This window comes from Natator depressus, chromosome 10 (genome assembly GCF_965152275.1).
Source record: "Natator depressus isolate rNatDep1 chromosome 10, rNatDep2.hap1, whole genome shotgun sequence".
In the NCBI taxonomy this organism is placed as follows: Eukaryota; Metazoa; Chordata; order Testudines; family Cheloniidae; genus Natator; species Natator depressus.
The window spans coordinates 52,756,717-52,773,799 of NC_134243.1; the positions used below are offsets into that span (position 1 = coordinate 52,756,717).

The 17,083-nt window shown below is 41.2% G+C and overlaps 1 protein-coding gene across 4 annotated transcripts in view; it reads left to right on the forward strand.

Annotated features, from left to right (window-relative positions):
- The window catches only part of RORA (RAR related orphan receptor A), a 535,368-nt gene that overhangs the window by 505,820 nt on the left and 12,465 nt on the right, over positions 1 to 17,083 (forward strand). For 3 of the 4 annotated variants that reach the window (XM_074966162.1, XM_074966158.1, XM_074966160.1), the window contains 7 exons: positions 3,664 to 3,805; positions 5,552 to 5,947; positions 9,962 to 10,083; positions 14,191 to 14,323; positions 14,999 to 15,106; positions 15,936 to 16,046; positions 16,925 to 17,037. In XM_074966162.1, the coding sequence (XP_074822263.1) occupies positions 3,664 to 3,805; positions 5,552 to 5,947; positions 9,962 to 10,083; positions 14,191 to 14,323; positions 14,999 to 15,106; positions 15,936 to 16,046; positions 16,925 to 17,037 (1,125 nt within the window). The remainder of the gene's footprint in view (positions 1 to 3,663; positions 3,806 to 5,551; positions 5,948 to 9,961; positions 10,084 to 14,190; positions 14,324 to 14,998; positions 15,107 to 15,935; positions 16,047 to 16,924; positions 17,038 to 17,083) is intronic. The other variant, XM_074966161.1, reaches the window with a different exon arrangement.

The window sequence follows — 17,083 nt, forward strand, 5'->3', positions numbered from 1 at the left end:
CAAGTCCTGCAGGCAGCAGTGAGAACATGGACTGCTGGAAGCAGGGTGAGGCCAGGCAGGTTCCTGAGTGAGGCGCCCTGGTGCAGGAGCTGACCCAAGCCCCCACGAAGTGGCAAGGAGGAGCAATGCTGGCTGCCCCACTTCCAACTCAGGTTTGGCCTGGTCACCCATTTGTCATGATGGAGGGGTGACTGGGCCAAATCTGAGGGAGTGGTATTGCTACCTGGCTGATGGGGTCACTGCACCACTCAGTTTGGACCCCCCTCCCTACTAATTTGGGCCCCAGGCATGTGCCTAGTTTGTTCATGTGTTAATTCGGCCATGGCTGTATGATCAAGTTGCCTTGCAGGATCCCAGTGTCTGGCAGTAGGAGATGAAGACATAGCACAGTTCATGTACCAGGACAAACATTAATGCACCTACGAGAATGGGCAGTTTGGGGAACTGGCTGGTTTAGGGGTCCAATAATGGGAGAAGGGGAACCTTTTATCTGTCACCAGTAAAGTTGATATCCAGCCCAGGGAGTCCTGGTCCCATTTTCTAGTGGGCAGGTATCTACTTGCACCCTTACTAGGCATGTTACTAACAATGCCAGTGAGCATGGAGACTGAGCTATCTTCTTGGTCACTGAAGTGTCAGGGCCCTGGACTTCCACTGTCCTTCAAATAACAAAAGGGCTTCAGAGCAGTTTCCAATGATGTCGGTCCAGCACTATTCATTACAACTGTGTGAATAACTGATTTTTTGGTTTGCTGGCAGTTCTGAAAATTCACAAAAAAAGCCAACTTTGTGTCAACCAAAAACCAAAATTTTTCAGAATTTTCTGTGAATTAGAAATCAGAAAAAAAAATTCTTCAGGTCAAACAAAATCTTCTGTTTAGTTTCTAGGCATTTTAAAACTATATATATAATATAAAACAACAAAAATGAAGGGCAGGGACTGGTCTCTGCCCAACCTTACTCCCACATGAGTGCATCACCAGTGGGCTGTTGGATGTTTTGAGGTTAGTCTCTCTCATTCTCTCCCATTGAAGCAGTTCCGTTTTGTAAAAATACTTGAATACTAATTGGGCCGGAGACAGAGAGTAAAACTGACTCCATAGCCTAGTGGTTAAGGCACTCACCTGGGAGAGGGACACCTAGATTCCAGTCCCTGATCCAATAAATGTTTGTTATATAAATCCCATTGTAAATTTAATCTGAAAAATCAAAACACTTCATTTTGGAAATGTTAAAATGAACTGTTTTAATATTCCCCACACCCCAAAAAACAATTTTTTTTTACTGAAACAATTCACCAAAATTGACACAAATTTGTAAAATGTTTTGGCCAGCCTAAGTCTGCCACACACACAAAAAAAGGTTTTGGCTGAAAAAGTTCACAAACACTAAAGTCACTTAAAGCTCAGTCTTGGAGAAACAACCAGGGTCAGAATAGAGACATGAGGCTGATTAGAGACAGCACTACAACACTACAGGGCTGAGGGAAGGAACCTTCAGCTCCCACTTTTTTTTTCAGTATGAGGACATCTGCTAGGGCAGAGGTGAGCAAATTACAGCCCGCGGGCCACATCCAGCCCACGGGACAGTCCTGCCCGGTCCCTGAGCTCCTGGCCTGGAAGGCTAGCCTCCGGCCCCTCCCCTGCTGTCCCCCGCGCAGGCAGTGCTCTGGGCCACGGGGCTGCGTACTCATGCAGGGCAGTGCAGCAGCGTATCTGGCTCTGGCGCGGCTCCCAGACATGCTGCTCTGAGCGGCATGGTAAGGGGGCTGGGGCCGGGGGGTTGCATAAGGGGCAGGGGGTCCTGGGGGGAAGTCAGGGAGCAGGGGGCGGTTGGATGGGAGTGGGGTTGGGGCGGGGGGTCCCGGTCAGAGGACGGGGAACAGGGGGCAGTTGGATAGGGCAGAGGTTCTGGGGGGTGGAGTCCTGGGGGGCGGTTAGGGGCAGGGGTCCTGGGAGGGGCAGTCAGGGGACAAGGAGCAGGGGAGGGTTGGATGGGTGGGGAGTTCTGAGGGGGGCAGGAAGTGGGAGGGGGCGGATGGGGTTGGGGGCCAGGCTGTTTGGGGAGGCACATCCTTCCCTACCTGGCCCTCCATACAGTTTCGCACCCCAGTGTGGCCCTCGGGCCAAAAAGTTTGTGCACCCCTGTGCTAGGGTGACCAGATGTCCCAATTTTATAGGGACAGTCCAGATATTTGGGGCTTTTTTTTATATGGGCTCCTATTACCCCCCACCCCCATCCCGATTTTTCACACTTGCTATCTGGTCACCCTAGCATCTGCAGTCAGCTACTCTTAAATATAAGGGGAATAGCTGATGTAGGACTCTGTCCTCACCTTTCTGTAGGTTTGGTTCATGTGATTTTGCATTGTGCATTGACTTAGGGTCATGTTCTTGTCTGCAAGAGACCGGCTGGGAAGTTGCTTCCTTGTGATGCAGAATTTCTCCATGCTGTTTGTCTCACTTGCTTAGACACCAGGTGCATGTGCCAAGGTACTTTAGGATTTGGGCTTCAAATAAATAAAACATTGGTAAAGATCCAATAATAATTAAAGGGTGCCTAGCCTTTCTGAGGAATTATTTTCTCTGCAGTACTGTTCATTAGTCCATTATGTGGTAACGTGAAACTAAAATACTGAGTTCACATATCTGAAATGCCTCTTTATGGCATTCAGCACCACCTCAGAACCCTTGTGAAGTAGGTATTACACACTCATGCATGCACATTTATGAGTGGGGAGTCTGAGACAGAGAGATGAAGTGAACTGGCTAGGATCTCAAGGTGAGCCAATGACAGAGTGGGGAATTGAACCAAAGAGCCCTGATAACCAGGACTATGTTGTAACCACTACCCAGGCTCTCATTGTTTTTAATGTTTTCTTGCGGCTATGACCCTGGTGACTGTCCATTACAGAGAGTTCAGAAGAACAGAAAACACCTCACTGAGTGAAAGAACTTCCTTTAGCAACAAACTAGAAAATCCATCTCTTCCCCCTCCCCATAATGAGTTGATCACATTCCTGACTGAGGGAAGCTCTGACCATCTACCTCCATCTTTTTTCTGCACACACACTTGCCCATGCACACACATTCAGCTACACACACACCTCTGTGATTACACATCAAGGTCTGTCATCCTCCCATCCAAAAAGAACAGAATGGGATGTCAGAACAACAGCTTAATCTGCCAAGGAGGTAGAGCGGTAGGATTCTGCATTGCACTCCCTGTCCCTGTGGTCTGAATGTGCTGTCCCTGCTGAGCAGGAAAAACCGGGAATGGCACCTAGATTTTCCCATGGCAGTGAAAAACACCTCTGCTAGGACACTGGCTGGCCAGGAAGTTGATCTTGAAACACTTTCTCTTACTCAAAAAGGGTTGTTACATTTGTGTTACAAAAGTATATTAGAGTATCTCTGAAAATAAAGAAGAAATGTGTAAACTCTTCCTGCCTCAGATTATTTTTTCATTTGAAGTTTTTGGGGGTTTTTTTTTAGAAAAGAAGTATTTTTTCTCAGGGGAAAAAAAGTTAGCTCTTTAATTTAATGAATGGGCTCCTCTTAAACATAATTTTCTATTAAGCGTGAATACCATTCAGAATCTTGCCTATGGTGTCCTATGAATCCAGTGACTAATAGCATCTTGTATTTTGCAATTCTATCGTAGGGCTTTTTCAGGAGGAGTCAGCAAAGCAATGCCACGTACTCCTGTCCTCGTCAGAAGAACTGTTTGATTGACCGAACTAGCAGAAACCGCTGCCAACACTGTCGATTGCAGAAATGCCTTGCTGTGGGGATGTCTCGAGATGGTGAGCGCTGCTAGTCCAGGGTTGGCATGTGTAAAATAATACTTAGTACAATGCCTGCTCAAATAAATCCTAATGTAGGACTTTAACATTACTGAATGCTATGTTCATATCTGAGAATACCCAGTGGCTTTTATATACTGTATTCTATAATGAAAATCTGTCAGTGCTATCAGAGAGCTAAACAGTTACTTGGTTTTTTTTCTCCCCATTTGCTATAGTTGCCAACTAACATGCTTGTCCCTGGTCACCCCATGAAGATGCCACTTTTAGTCTAACTGTCCTAACATTTGCTCTGTGTGTTTTACACCCAGATTCTTACTGTTGAAAGTAAGACTCTAATCATTAGATCAGTGTAGACCTGAATTATTTACAATTCATGAATGAGTCAAATATTTGGATATGTACAATGTGTGAGAATGGAAGAGTAAAATTGCAGAATGAAAATACTTAAAATATTTTTTCTTGGCAAAGAGAGAAACCTTATAACTTCCTTTTAAACATGATAGTTAATGTCTTCCTAAGACAAAATGTTAAGTGCTCTCCATACTAAACCCACCTTGTATGCATGCATGACAACTTGTATGCAATAAAATGGACAGGCAATATTTCACGTAACACATTTTAAGGACACTACAGAATACAAGACCAGATTGGCAACTGATGTAAATGAGTGCATCTCCATTGATTTAACTGGAGCTGCAGCCACATTGACCAGCTGAGGATCTGGCTCAGTCAATATTGTCAGCAATGTCCCAAGTCCATAATCCAAAATGTTCTGAAAACAATGCACTGCTTTGTGCACATAATAAATGGGACCCTACTGCCTTTGACTTATTTTTTATGTTGAATTAAATGCCTGACTGTTATTTAAAATCTCTAATGGTTGGTCTCATAAGTGGCTAGGTTTCTTGGAGTGTTTGACCTGATACAGAAACACACATGCTGATAGTTTTCTTCCCAAAAACATGAAGCCTTTATAGCTGAGATAGGTCCCAGAAAATGTATAGCATGTTCTTAGGAAGTGCTGTAATATGCAAAACCACTGATGCCAAGCCAACACAAGTCTTTTGCTTCTGATTTTAATGTGCAAGTTCATGAATATATCTTTTCATGCAGCATATTTATCTTGTGGATTTATTTACTATAAATCATTGACTAAATGTTTTTGTTTATCACACTGACAGACTTGGAACATTAATAAATGTCTGTTGTCACAAGATGGCTTTATAGTTTTTTCATGCGCCTCAGTCCTGATTTCTATAAAACTTGCTATTTGAGCCTCTCGTGGACAGAGCCCACCAGTTTATACCTGATCAGATGTTGGCTACACTTATGTGTGTACATGCAATAGGAATTGTGCTATTTGTGTCATACCACCAAATTTCATTTTTAATTGTCGTCCAACAGTGATCAGATTTGACTGCCTGGATGTTGTAACTCTGACATCTGTAGAGGTGAACCTGGAATGAATATTATCTATTATTTATACAGTTGGAGACCTAATGAACTACCAAAATAACAATAAAAGCAAATGGTTAAATTAAATGTTTTATTAAAACTGCCATTTAAAGAATATAAGATGTAGCAGGAAATGTGGTAGTTAAGTTTGTGAGTTTCCTGTGGGTACCTGGAGATACTTGCACAGATCTAGGTTTTCGGAATACGTTCGTCACTGGTATCTAAGCACTCGGGATGGTTATGGTGATGATGTATGGAAATAAAGTGTGTTTTGTGTATGTATTTCAGCTGTAAAGTTTGGTCGAATGTCAAAAAAACAGAGGGACAGCTTGTACGCAGAGGTGCAGAAACATCGAATGCAGCAGCAACAGCGAGATCACCAACAGCAACCTGGAGAGGCAGAACCACTGACACCAACATACAGTATCACCACCAATGGGCTAACAGAGCTACATGATGACCTCAGTAATTACATTGATGGGCATACCCCTGAAGGTAGCAAAGCAGACTCTGCAGTTAGCAGCTTCTACTTAGACATACAACCTTCTCCAGATCAGTCGGGTCTTGATATTAATGGAATCAAACCAGAACCAATATGTGACTACACACCAGCATCGGGCTTCTTCCCTTATTGTTCTTTTACAAATGGGGAGACCTCGCCAACTGTGTCCATGGCAGAATTAGGTAATAAGAGAGAAAAGTTTCCATTGTAATTGCTTTAATACCCTTTGGATTCAGAGTAACACATTTAGCCTTCTGTGAATGCTGCTCTGAAATTACACACAGCCTTGCTGTTTTTGTACAGCTGCAAGAACTGTTCCATGAAGCGCTTGGCACCCTGAACTTCCGCTGGCAGTTGATGGCACTCAGCACCATACAGAATCAGACCAGCAAATCCCACTGGCTCCTTGCTGGTGGAATTTGGGTGGTTTTAGAATCCTATTGGAGGTGGGGTGAACCACGAATGCTAGCAGTTAGTTAAAATCATTTTTAGAACTGGGCAAATAATATTCCTTGAGTGATTTATTTGATGAAGAATAGCATTGTTTTTTTTTAATTATCAGCCTAATATTTTTCCCATCTCTACTCCATTTTCCAGCATAAAATGAATAGGCCTGATTCTCTACTATTTTGGTGTCATTTGCAACTGTGACATATGGGTCTAGAATGCTGTTCTAATCTGATGGCTTTTTATACTCAGTTTACTCAGGTGACTCCAGAAAGTGTGAAGTAGAGGAGAATCTGGTCCCAAATTCATTAGGGAATGAATTCTAGGAAGTTCTGTTAATTTCCCTAGGGCCCTTATAACGACAGCTTTACTTAGAATGTTCTGCCCTACATTTTGCTCCCTGAATGTCTTCTTGAACAATGAACTCCACAAAAATACTTTAGTGACTTGTGTTAAGAAGGGCTCTGTAAGGTGGTTTGCCAGCATTACACAAGTGGTTTTTAAATTCCAGTTTGCTTAATTGAGCAACGAGTGGTTTTAAAATGCCTGCTTTGTTTATTTCTGTAACGTTCATGCTAAATACTCATTTACAACCTCACTAAAAGTAAAACAATCTATTTGAAAAATATCATATTCTTTGACAAATCAGCATAACACAAGTTTGATTTCCCACTCCCTATTTTTTTTGTTTGAAGTCCTCCTCCTCTACTTGTGGAATCCAGTTCTCTGCAGTGTAGTTTGTTGTGACATTACAACCAGAGGATTATGTCCCTGTTTCAATTCAAATAATTTGAGTCTTAGATAAGTAAAAATGAGAAGAAGAAATCTGAAAATAAAGGCTATGCCAGCAGCTTTGTCTCAGTCAAATGGTTTTGTGTTTGTGTTTAAAGGATAACCCGACAAAGGCAAGGGAATTGAAGGCTAGCTCATCCTAAGTGAGATGCTGAGTTTGGAGCCTGGCTTAAAGTCGTGGTTTATTACGTTACTTATCTTTTGAACTGGTTTGTAATATGGTTTGGCTGGCCAACATGGACAGGGCCAAACACTGTAATAACTATATTTAAGTATTTTCCAATCTAGGGTCCCTGTTCAGGAAAGTATGTAAGCACATGATTAAATACTTTCCTGAATTGAGGCCTAGATTTGTGCTTTGCCCCTCTATCAAATCTAGCCCAGTGTATCTTGCAAATACATCCTCCTCCCCGTGCTGTCAGATGTTGTGACTAGGTTCTAATGTTGGTTTTTGAGTTTATATATGTATGAAATCGCTGCTGGAGCATATGAAAGCTGTGGTGGCAACAACTACTTTATACCCTATGTTGTGTAATTTAGATGGTGCATATGATCAGCTTTTATTGAAGGTTGTAATGTAAACCTTTATTGAATTTTCTTGATCTTGAGAAAAGGCTTCAATTAGACCATTTAGCATGATGTGAAACAACCTGTTTTGTGGTGTGAGTTTATTATTTAAAGAATTTTTCAAACAAAAAAACACAGCTTTCACAGAAAAGCTGACTCAAGGGGCCTTAAAAGGGGAGTTATGGATGACCATTCAGATACATTTTAGGGCCAGAGCTTCATGGTGGTTTACCCAGTGAAAGCACTGATTGCAGAACTGTGCAAGTAGGGGGACCAGGATTTTGCTCTTCAATAGATCTGTTTCCATGTGCTTAAATAGGGATGAGTAGGGAGATAGGTTGCAAGTCTAAGGGCAAGTTTTTTAGGCGTCTGCCTTTGAAAAACCTCTTCCCAAAATATGTACAAATCAGTTATTGATAAGCCATTCAGATGTGTTTTAACAAAGCATATTGGCAAAAGAAGGATGGCCTCTAGAATGAATATATTGTATGTAGATTTCAGAGTAGCAGCCGTGTTAGTCTGTATTCGCAAAAAGAAAAGGAGTACTAGTGGCACCTTAGAGACTAACCAATTTATTTGAGCATAAGCTTTCATGAGCTACAGCTCACTTCATCGGATGCATCCGATGAAGTGAGCTGTAGCTCACGAAAGCTTACGTTCAAATAAATTGGTTAGCCTCTAAGGTGCCACTAGTACTCCTTTTCATATTGTATGTAAACTTCCATCACGTCGAAATGGCTACACTACTACTTTAAAACTAAGGAAAATTTGAGACATTTGTATAATTTTCTATCTTGGTTCCCTAAAGACTATATTCTCTACCAAGATTTCTTTTTAAAAAATCATGCCTAGAGAAAAGAAACTTGCCTTTCCCAAGGAGGCAGCCTCTATGTTAGTGTCCCAGCTGATATCTCGCAGGATGGGTCCTCTATACCTTACGTTCCTTTTTAAAGAAAACATTTATCTTATTTCAAATGTTCATGGATTTAGTTCTCGAGAAGGATGCCAGTTTGGCAGCCCTGGCGAGAAGTGCTGTTTATTCATGAAGCAGCTTACGGCACCAGCAGGGCTGTCATCACCCCACCTCCACTAATGTGCCTCCATCCTAAATTGATGCGCCCATTGACTCCTGGGCCACTCTTCTGTGGCTCCCAGTAAGGAGTTTAATTTTTTGCTCAGTTCCCCAGGTAGGTTTCCATCTCAGTAAAAACACCAAGACCACCAGCTAGTACAGTACATTACATTGAGAGCAAAGTGAAACTGTGAGTTTGCAGATCACAAGGCTTTCTCAAGTTTCCATGGAGCTTCACCTTTAGCTTCAGATGGGTTTTCCTCCCTAAAAACCTATTTGGCAATCATTGTTCCTGGAAAGAGGAGCTGTTTCTCTCAAATCTCAATATGCCTACTTCAGCCCAGGTTCACCCAGACATCTTAACTAAGCTTTAAGTTGGTAATGAACTAATAACAGAGCAAATCTACCTGTTTTTGTTCATTATTAAAAATTTCCTATAGCTGCACTTGTGAACCAGTGACATACATAAATGGGTGTACATTGCCCTCTACTGGATGCTCTCCGACCACTGTGGGAACACTCTCAGAGCTATTAGGATATGTATACAGTGCAGGAGTATTTTAATTTAATTTAAATCAGGGGTGATTTAATCTAGCTAGTTTGGATACCAATAGCAGGTAACCCGCAGCAGCCCAGGACGCTAGGTACTTACTCAGGTGGCTAGCCCGCACTAAAGTCCATGCTACTATGGTTCAACTGTTATTGGTGTCTGGACTAGCTAGATTAAAGCTAGCTTGGGTATGTCTACATGTGCTGGAATCACACCTCCAGTTGCAGTATAAACAGCCCCTTACAATATGTCTACGCTGCAGCGGGGAGCATGCCTCCCAGCCCAGGTAGACAGACTCGCACTAGCTCTGCTTCAGCTAGCGCACTAAAAATAGAAGTGTGGATGTTGTAGCAAGGGCTGGAGCTCAGGGAGGTCATCTGTGTCCAAGTCTGCCCAACCCCCCGGGTCCAAGCTCGGGTGGCTAGCCTGAGCTGCTCCACTCTGCTAATTTTAATGTGCTAGCTTGAGCAAAGGTAGCATGAACCTGTCTATCTGGGCTGGGAGACCTGCTCCTAGCTCCAGTATAGACATACCCTTAGGGACCAGAATTTTTTTTCTTTACTTGTATCTTTTTGCAAATGTTATAAAATATTTTTCAAAAGGACAATCCAAGGAGCTATTGGAAATATCAGAAAATAGATTAAGGTTCTTTTCATAATAACTAAAGTTTCTAACGTAATTTCTGCAGTTCATTCTTCTGCTGGACAGGAATCACACAGGGATAGGTTTGCTCTTTTAATGCATGCCACTTCTTGCTCTCTCTTTTAGAACATCTTGCACAGAATATTTCAAAGTCACACATGGAAACCTGCCAGTACTTGAGAGAAGAGCTACAGCAGATAACATGGCAGACTTTTCTGCAGGAAGAAATTGAGAACTACCAGAACAAGGTATTATAAAATGACAAAAAAACAAACAAACAAACCGTATTTAGGCCTTCTGGTGTTTTTTAAAGTTGTTAATCTTATAACAGTCTGTTAACTGTTAAATTCAGCTTTTTCAATTTTTTTCTATTTCCAGTAAGAAATTTTGGTTTGTTTGTATGCAGGAGAGAAGTATGTACCCTGTACCTTTAATTTGTGACTAGTAATAAGCTGGAACAAAAAGTCACAAGTGGGTAGTGATTTCTCTGGATCTTGCATGTGGGGTTTTTACAGGTGTGGCACATACTCCTGGTTACCTATGCTTAAAGAACAAGGGTTAGAAAGACAGAGCCAGTGAGTACCACTCCTAAATGGTAGAATGAGTCTCTGGATTAGTGAAATCAGTGTTGTCTTCCCTATGTTGACATCAAGCTGTATCAATAAATGGCCTAGTATCTTAATGCTGTATTTCAGATCCCAAGTGCTCAAACATTATGAGTCAGGTCTCAAAAAATCATGAATTTAATTTAAAAACCATAAGATTTGGGTCATGGTATTTTTCTTCTGGTTTTTGAATGTTTCATTTTCATGTTTTCACGCTTTTCTCCACAACCTGGAGGGGTGGAAACTTTTTTATTTAGGCTGAGATTCTCTTAGAATGGCCTGACTCCAGGAGCTAGTGCTTTAAGAAATGTATCAAGTATCATGAAACTACTGTTAAAATCTTGAAAGTTGGCAATACTGTTTAAAAAAGCTGAAGTTTGGATAAAAGGTTAGCTGGGTCAGGCTCAATCAAGAGCCTACATGCAAACTGATGTGCAATTTGGTATTACCCTTGGGTCCATTTCAACATTGCTGCTTTCCCAGATTCTCTTTTAGTGTATGTGTTTTGGAGTATTTGTGCATTTTATTTGTGTGTTAACCAGTTTTGTAATGTATTTTTTTGTTTGTGCATTTGGTCCCTGCCTTGTGTAAGGGGAGATGTACAGTTGTGCTGCCCAGGGAGAAACCTTGGGAAGAAACTGGCTATCAGCCAACTGGAATGAGGGCAGTGTAGTCTAGTAGTTGGAGAAGGCAGCAGGCCTAGTGGTCGGGGTCAGAACTGTAGTCAGTAGCCAGGAAACAAAGCCAAGGGTCTAACTGGAAGGCAGGAACTGGGCACCAGAGTCGTGGGTCAAGCCGGAGCCTGTAGTCAGAAGCCAGAGCCAAGAGTCAAATCAGAGGGCAAGAACTGGAGCAGGAACTGGAGTCTCAGGCAAGACTAGGTGCAAGACAGGAGCAGCAGAAACCCTGTAACACAGGGGCAGGCACACTGGTGGGCATGAGCATTGCAAAGCCAGCGAGCTGCTGCTGGCTTAGAAGCCAGCCTCAACAGCAAATCAGGTTGCGTGGCTAATCAAGCAGCCTGCTGCAGGCCAGCTGTACTGATGAGGGGGCTTGAGACTAGCTCTGCTGCAGGCCCTCATTCTTGACACTGGCTTTCTGAGTCATACTTCCGTTCCTGCTCCTCACGCTTGGGGACAATCATTCTACTTCTAGCCCTAAGCAGAAGTATAATACTCATAGACTGTGCAGCCAGAAGGCACCATCATGATCACCTAGTCTGACCTCCTGCAAGCTCCAGAAGTCTCCTCGCGTAAGGTCGATTCTCCATTCTTCTGATCATTCTAGTAGTCCTTCTCTGCATCTGTTGCAGTTTGAATTCATCTTCTTAAACATGGGAGACCAGAACTGGACTTAGTATTCTAGATGAGGTCTCACCAGTGCCTTGTATAATGGTAATAACACTTCCCTATCTCTACTGGAAATACCTTGCCTGATGCATCCTAGGTTCGCATTAACCTTTTTCATAGTCACATCTGATAATCATCCTGTGATTGACTGATACAGCCAAGTCTTTCTCCTCCTCTGTCGCTTCCAGCTGACACATCCTCAGCTTACAGCAAAAATTGTTGTTGTTAGTCCCTAAGTAAATGACCTTGCACTTCGCACTATTAAATTTCATCCCATTTCTGTTACTCCTGTTTTCTAGGTCATCCAAATCTTCTTGTATGATATTCTGCTCCTCCTCCATATTGGCAACACCTCCAAACTTTGTGTCATCTGCAAATGTTACTGGCTCATTTCCATTTTTTTTGCCAAGATCATTTAATGAAAATGTTAAATAATATCAGTCAAAAGACCAATCCCTGAGGATTTCCATTAGTAACCCCTTTCTAGCTTGACAATTCATCTTTCAGCATGACCCACTGTAGTCTCTCCTTTAATCAGTTCCTTACCCACCTTTTGATTCTTGTATTAATCTCCATCTTCTCCAGTTTAACTAATAATTTTCCATGTGGAACTGTATCAAATGCTTTACTGAAATCCAGGTAGATTCGACCTACTGCATTTCCTTTGTCTTGAAAATCAGTTATCTTAAAGAAAGAGATCGAATTGGTCTGGCACAATCTACCTTTTGTAATCCCAGGTTGTATTTTATCCCAATTACTGTTTACCTGTATGTCCTTAACTGCTCTCTCTTTCAAAATTTGTTCCAAGACCTTGCATATAATTGAGCTCAAACTAATGGGCCTGTGGTTTCCCAGATCACTTTTTTTTTCCCTTTCTCATATATAGGTACTGTACTTGCAATTCTCCAGTCATAGTCTACAGATTGATTAAAATTCCTTGCTATTCAGCTTACAATTTCCTGTGCCAGTTCCTTTAATATTCTTGGATGGAGATTATCTGGGCTACCCAATATGGTCCCATTATGCTGTTTGAGTTTGCCTGCCGTCTCATATGTGGTAGTTTCTACTTCCAACTCCTTGTTCCCATTAGCCACCCTGCCACTGCCCCCAAGCTCCTCATTACCCATATTAAAACTAAGGCAAAGCACTCATTTAGGTGTCGGGCCAAATCTAAATTCTTTAATCTCTACCCCATCCTAAGCGTTTAGCGGTCCCACTTTTTCTAGCTTGTTTTCTTTTTATTTATCTGGCTTAAAGAACCTTTTACTCTTGGTAAAGGACTCAATCCTTCTGCCAGCTCAGCTGCACTGGCCAGAGCTTTGGGAAGTGCAGCAGAGGCTCTGCCCACCATTTGATGGGTGAGGGAAGGGAAGGATTGCCCAGTTCTCTGCACTTCCAGCCACAGTGCAAGGAGGCTGCACCAGGGAATAGAATGCAAGTGTCTTATTCCTGTTTTCATTCTTGCATGACAATATAGGGCCATGCTGTAATCTGGCCCCTAAATTGCACTGGCTGCTTAATATGTAATGTGCAAGGTTAATTATTATTTAAGATAGTGCATTTCTGTTTGGAGAATAAAATCCTAGAACTGGGTGTAAGGATTCCTGGTTTCTGTTTACAGTTTTGCCTTTGGGGTCACTCTGCAACTGTGGACAAGTCACTTAATTTCACAGTGCCTTGGTGTACCTGTACAATGGGTAGCACAATGCTGTCCTCCTCAAAGGGGTCTTGTGATGCTTAATTAGTGTTTGTATTTCCATAGCACCTTCCATCTGAATGTCACAAAGCACTTACCAGTGAAACAGTTCTTGGGAAGTAGTATTAAACCCACTATTGTTCAGATAAATATTTCTTGTGTTCTCTGCAGAACGTTTATCGTATTAAAAAGTCCCAGTTTTTATACTACATAGGTAGTTTCATTCTAAATTGAGGCATTTGTGGTGCAAATGACTGGATACCAATACCATAAATAATATGGGATTATATATATATTTTAAGATCTCCTTGTTATTTGATTTAAATTCAGTAGGAAACAGAGTACTTGGTAAGAAGCATGGAATTGCTTTTGAGAGCTTAGTTATGTCTGTTGGGTCCAGTTCTGCCTTCTGTTGCACGCATACAATTCCAGTGTAAATCATTGGAAGCAATACCCAGGTGTCTGAGGGGAGAATTTGTCTCTTGAGACAAGCAGTCCCAGCCTAGATCTCACTGCCAACAGTAAATGAGTGCTGCACGTATACATATGCCTCTATGAGGCTTGTTTACCCTCTCCACCTCCTAAATTGTACTCATGAATGCTGGCGAGGGTTGGGAGCTCTGCTTTGCTTTTTAACTTCATTTTCCTTTATGAAAAGTGGCTTACACAAGCTTGAATAGTGATTTATCCCTTTCTCTTCAACAGCAGAGGGAGGTAATGTGGCAGTTATGTGCAGTCAAAATAACAGAAGCTATACAGTATGTCGTGGAGTTTGCCAAACGCATTGATGGCTTTATGGAACTGTGTCAAAATGATCAAATCGTGCTTTTAAAAGCAGGTATGTTGGTGAATTGAGGCCTGCTTCTAACGAGCTTTTAACCTAGGGAAATGCTATGTAAGTAAAATGATTGAAGCCAGTTTTGACTTCAGATATTTCCTTGTGTTTTTCAATAAAACCTAACAAGTTTTATAGCTCTTTCCTTGGATACATGTGTTCATCTTAGATGTTCTGGATGGAAGTGTGTGTGCGTATGTATCTGTGTGGAGCTTCCATTAGAAACAGTGGAAGTATTGAGTGGGTACAAATGGCTGGGTCGAGAACATGAAATAGATTTCTGATTTGTTTTGATAACAATGAATAGCTCTTTTCAAGGTAGAAGTTCAGACTTTGTTATAAGGAAGATATTAAAGAAATGATGTGGTTTACAAATAAATGGAGAAGTTCTTATATGTTCACCAGTGTAAATCCAATTTAATTGCCTTGACTTCAATGGAGGGACACTGGATTTATTCTAATGTAACTAACTTTTTAGAGATTTCTTTTAATGCTCATGGTAAATCAAACCATTCTCAGTTATAACTGCAGAAACCACTACAGTACTGGATCTATATTGAATGCAGTCTAGATTACATTTTAAAATCCCTTTTTTAAAAGTTCTTCCATCTTGTAACTGAAATCCCTGTTAAAATAATTAACTCTGTGTAATCAACTCTGTGTATTGTTTGCATTTAGGATCTTTAGAGGTTGTGTTTATCAGAATGTGCCGTGCCTTTGACTCCCAAAACAACACAGTATACTTTGACGGCAAGTATGCTAGCCCAGATGTTTTCAAGTCCTTAGGTAAGAAAATCTCAAGTACTCTATATAAAAACAAGTAGAAAAGAGGTTAGAAACTGAAAGAGGACCATGTACAAAAAACAGACTGGGACTTAAACACAGTGTTAGGCTTACAAAGGGAAGAGTTTAAAGGTAACTCAAAATCTAGTCTTGGATTGCTTATTATGTAAGGTACTATGTATGGGTTCACTTCTTAAAGTTGGTTGACTAAATTTGGGGACCAGTTGAGTTCAATGGAAATTGAAATCATGTAACAGAATGCAGAATTGGGCCCTTGGTGTTCAGATCAGGCACCCAGATACCTGTTTTCAACAGGTCAGTGCTAATTTGAATATGCGTCCAGTTTAGGCACCCAGATTTGATAACTGGAGTAATATTTGATACATTCTAACTATACAGAAAAGCAATTTCTTGGGTGAATTTGGACACCACAATGTTATCCTTTCAAAGCTTCAAGAACATATATACACAAAGATGAAAATAACATTGCTGTGAGATTACTGGAAGTAGATCACTTGAATAAAAATTGAATTTTTTTTCAATTTCCCAGTAATTTGCCATTTTGACCTTTTGTGTATATTTTTGCCAGTTTTATCTGGGAGGTACTATTAAATTTGTGTATGGGGTGTAAGCTGGATAAGATAACATTGAGTGCTGAAGGATAATATGGCAGTGAAGAACTGGCTGTATCATTTTATAGATATTCTGCATGTATTTAAAACACCCAAAGGTACAAAGTATGGACATGAACAGTTCAGATAGTAATATTGTATGCGGGCTGCTAGCTGGACTCCACTGAAATATACTTTCAACCTTAACTTCCTTTTGGCAGGTTGTGAAGACTTCATTAGTTTTGTGTTTGAATTTGGAAAGAGCTTATGTTCTATGCACCTGACAGAAGATGAGATTGCTTTGTTTTCTGCATTTGTTTTAATGTCTGCAGGTAAGATGTAAAATATCACTCTACATTTGTCTGATGGAACCTAGTGATAGTTTTATTATGGAGTATGCCTTAATGATAATCTGGTAGGCAACCCGTAAGCATGTAATGTAATCACTTCTTATATGCCCCTTCCCTAATCATTTCCTACTCTGGATTGTACTTTAACAGATATATTTAAAGGTGGGTGCAAGGGTAATTTTGCTCAAATGAGTCATCCTAATATATGCCCAAATTTTGTTGCCCTTAGTCCCTGTTGAGTAGTACATGTCTCTGTGAATAGTTCCATTGAAACTAATGGATCTCCTCGAGGAGCAAAAAATACTACCATGTGAATAAGGGTGGCAGGTGTCCCCTGATTTGCAGAATAGTAGCTACATTGTCATGCCATTTGGCAGCTCAAGAGTATTTAGTGTTGTGTTTTCTTAGTGCAAGAACCACAGAATTGTTTGGTTCTGCTACCTTGGCTATGTCAGATGTAATGCTCCTGGGTTGCCAAGAAGTGCACAGGAATGATTTCTTTTAAATATGCTTTTCTTAAAACTATTTGTTTCAATTGTTTTCTGCACGTCAAAAAGAAAACCTTGCAACAAAAATCCTTTGGTTAGTCATTCATCACATAATCTCGTCATCTCCAGGGTGAAAATATTGCTAGCTTAATTTTGTATATTCTGTAATACAGTCTTATGAGCATGTGACACATTAACAAATATGGTTCAAGCTTGCCGAGATCCTCTAATACCTCCTGTATAAAACTCCACTGGAATGGAAGGGAGGTTGGCAACAGGAAAGATGAATGTAGCATAGGCTCGAAGAACATTTCTTTGCATATTGTGATGCCAGTGCGCAACACCAGAAGTATTCACTTGCTTTACATTTAGATCGTTCATGGCTTCAGGAGAAGGTAAAAATCGAAAAACTCCAACAGAAGATTCAGCTAGCACTTCAGCACGTCCTGCAGAAGAATCACCGAGAAGATGGAATTCTAACAAAGGTGAGCACCAAAAACTATGCCTTATCCTCTGAACATGAAAGCATTC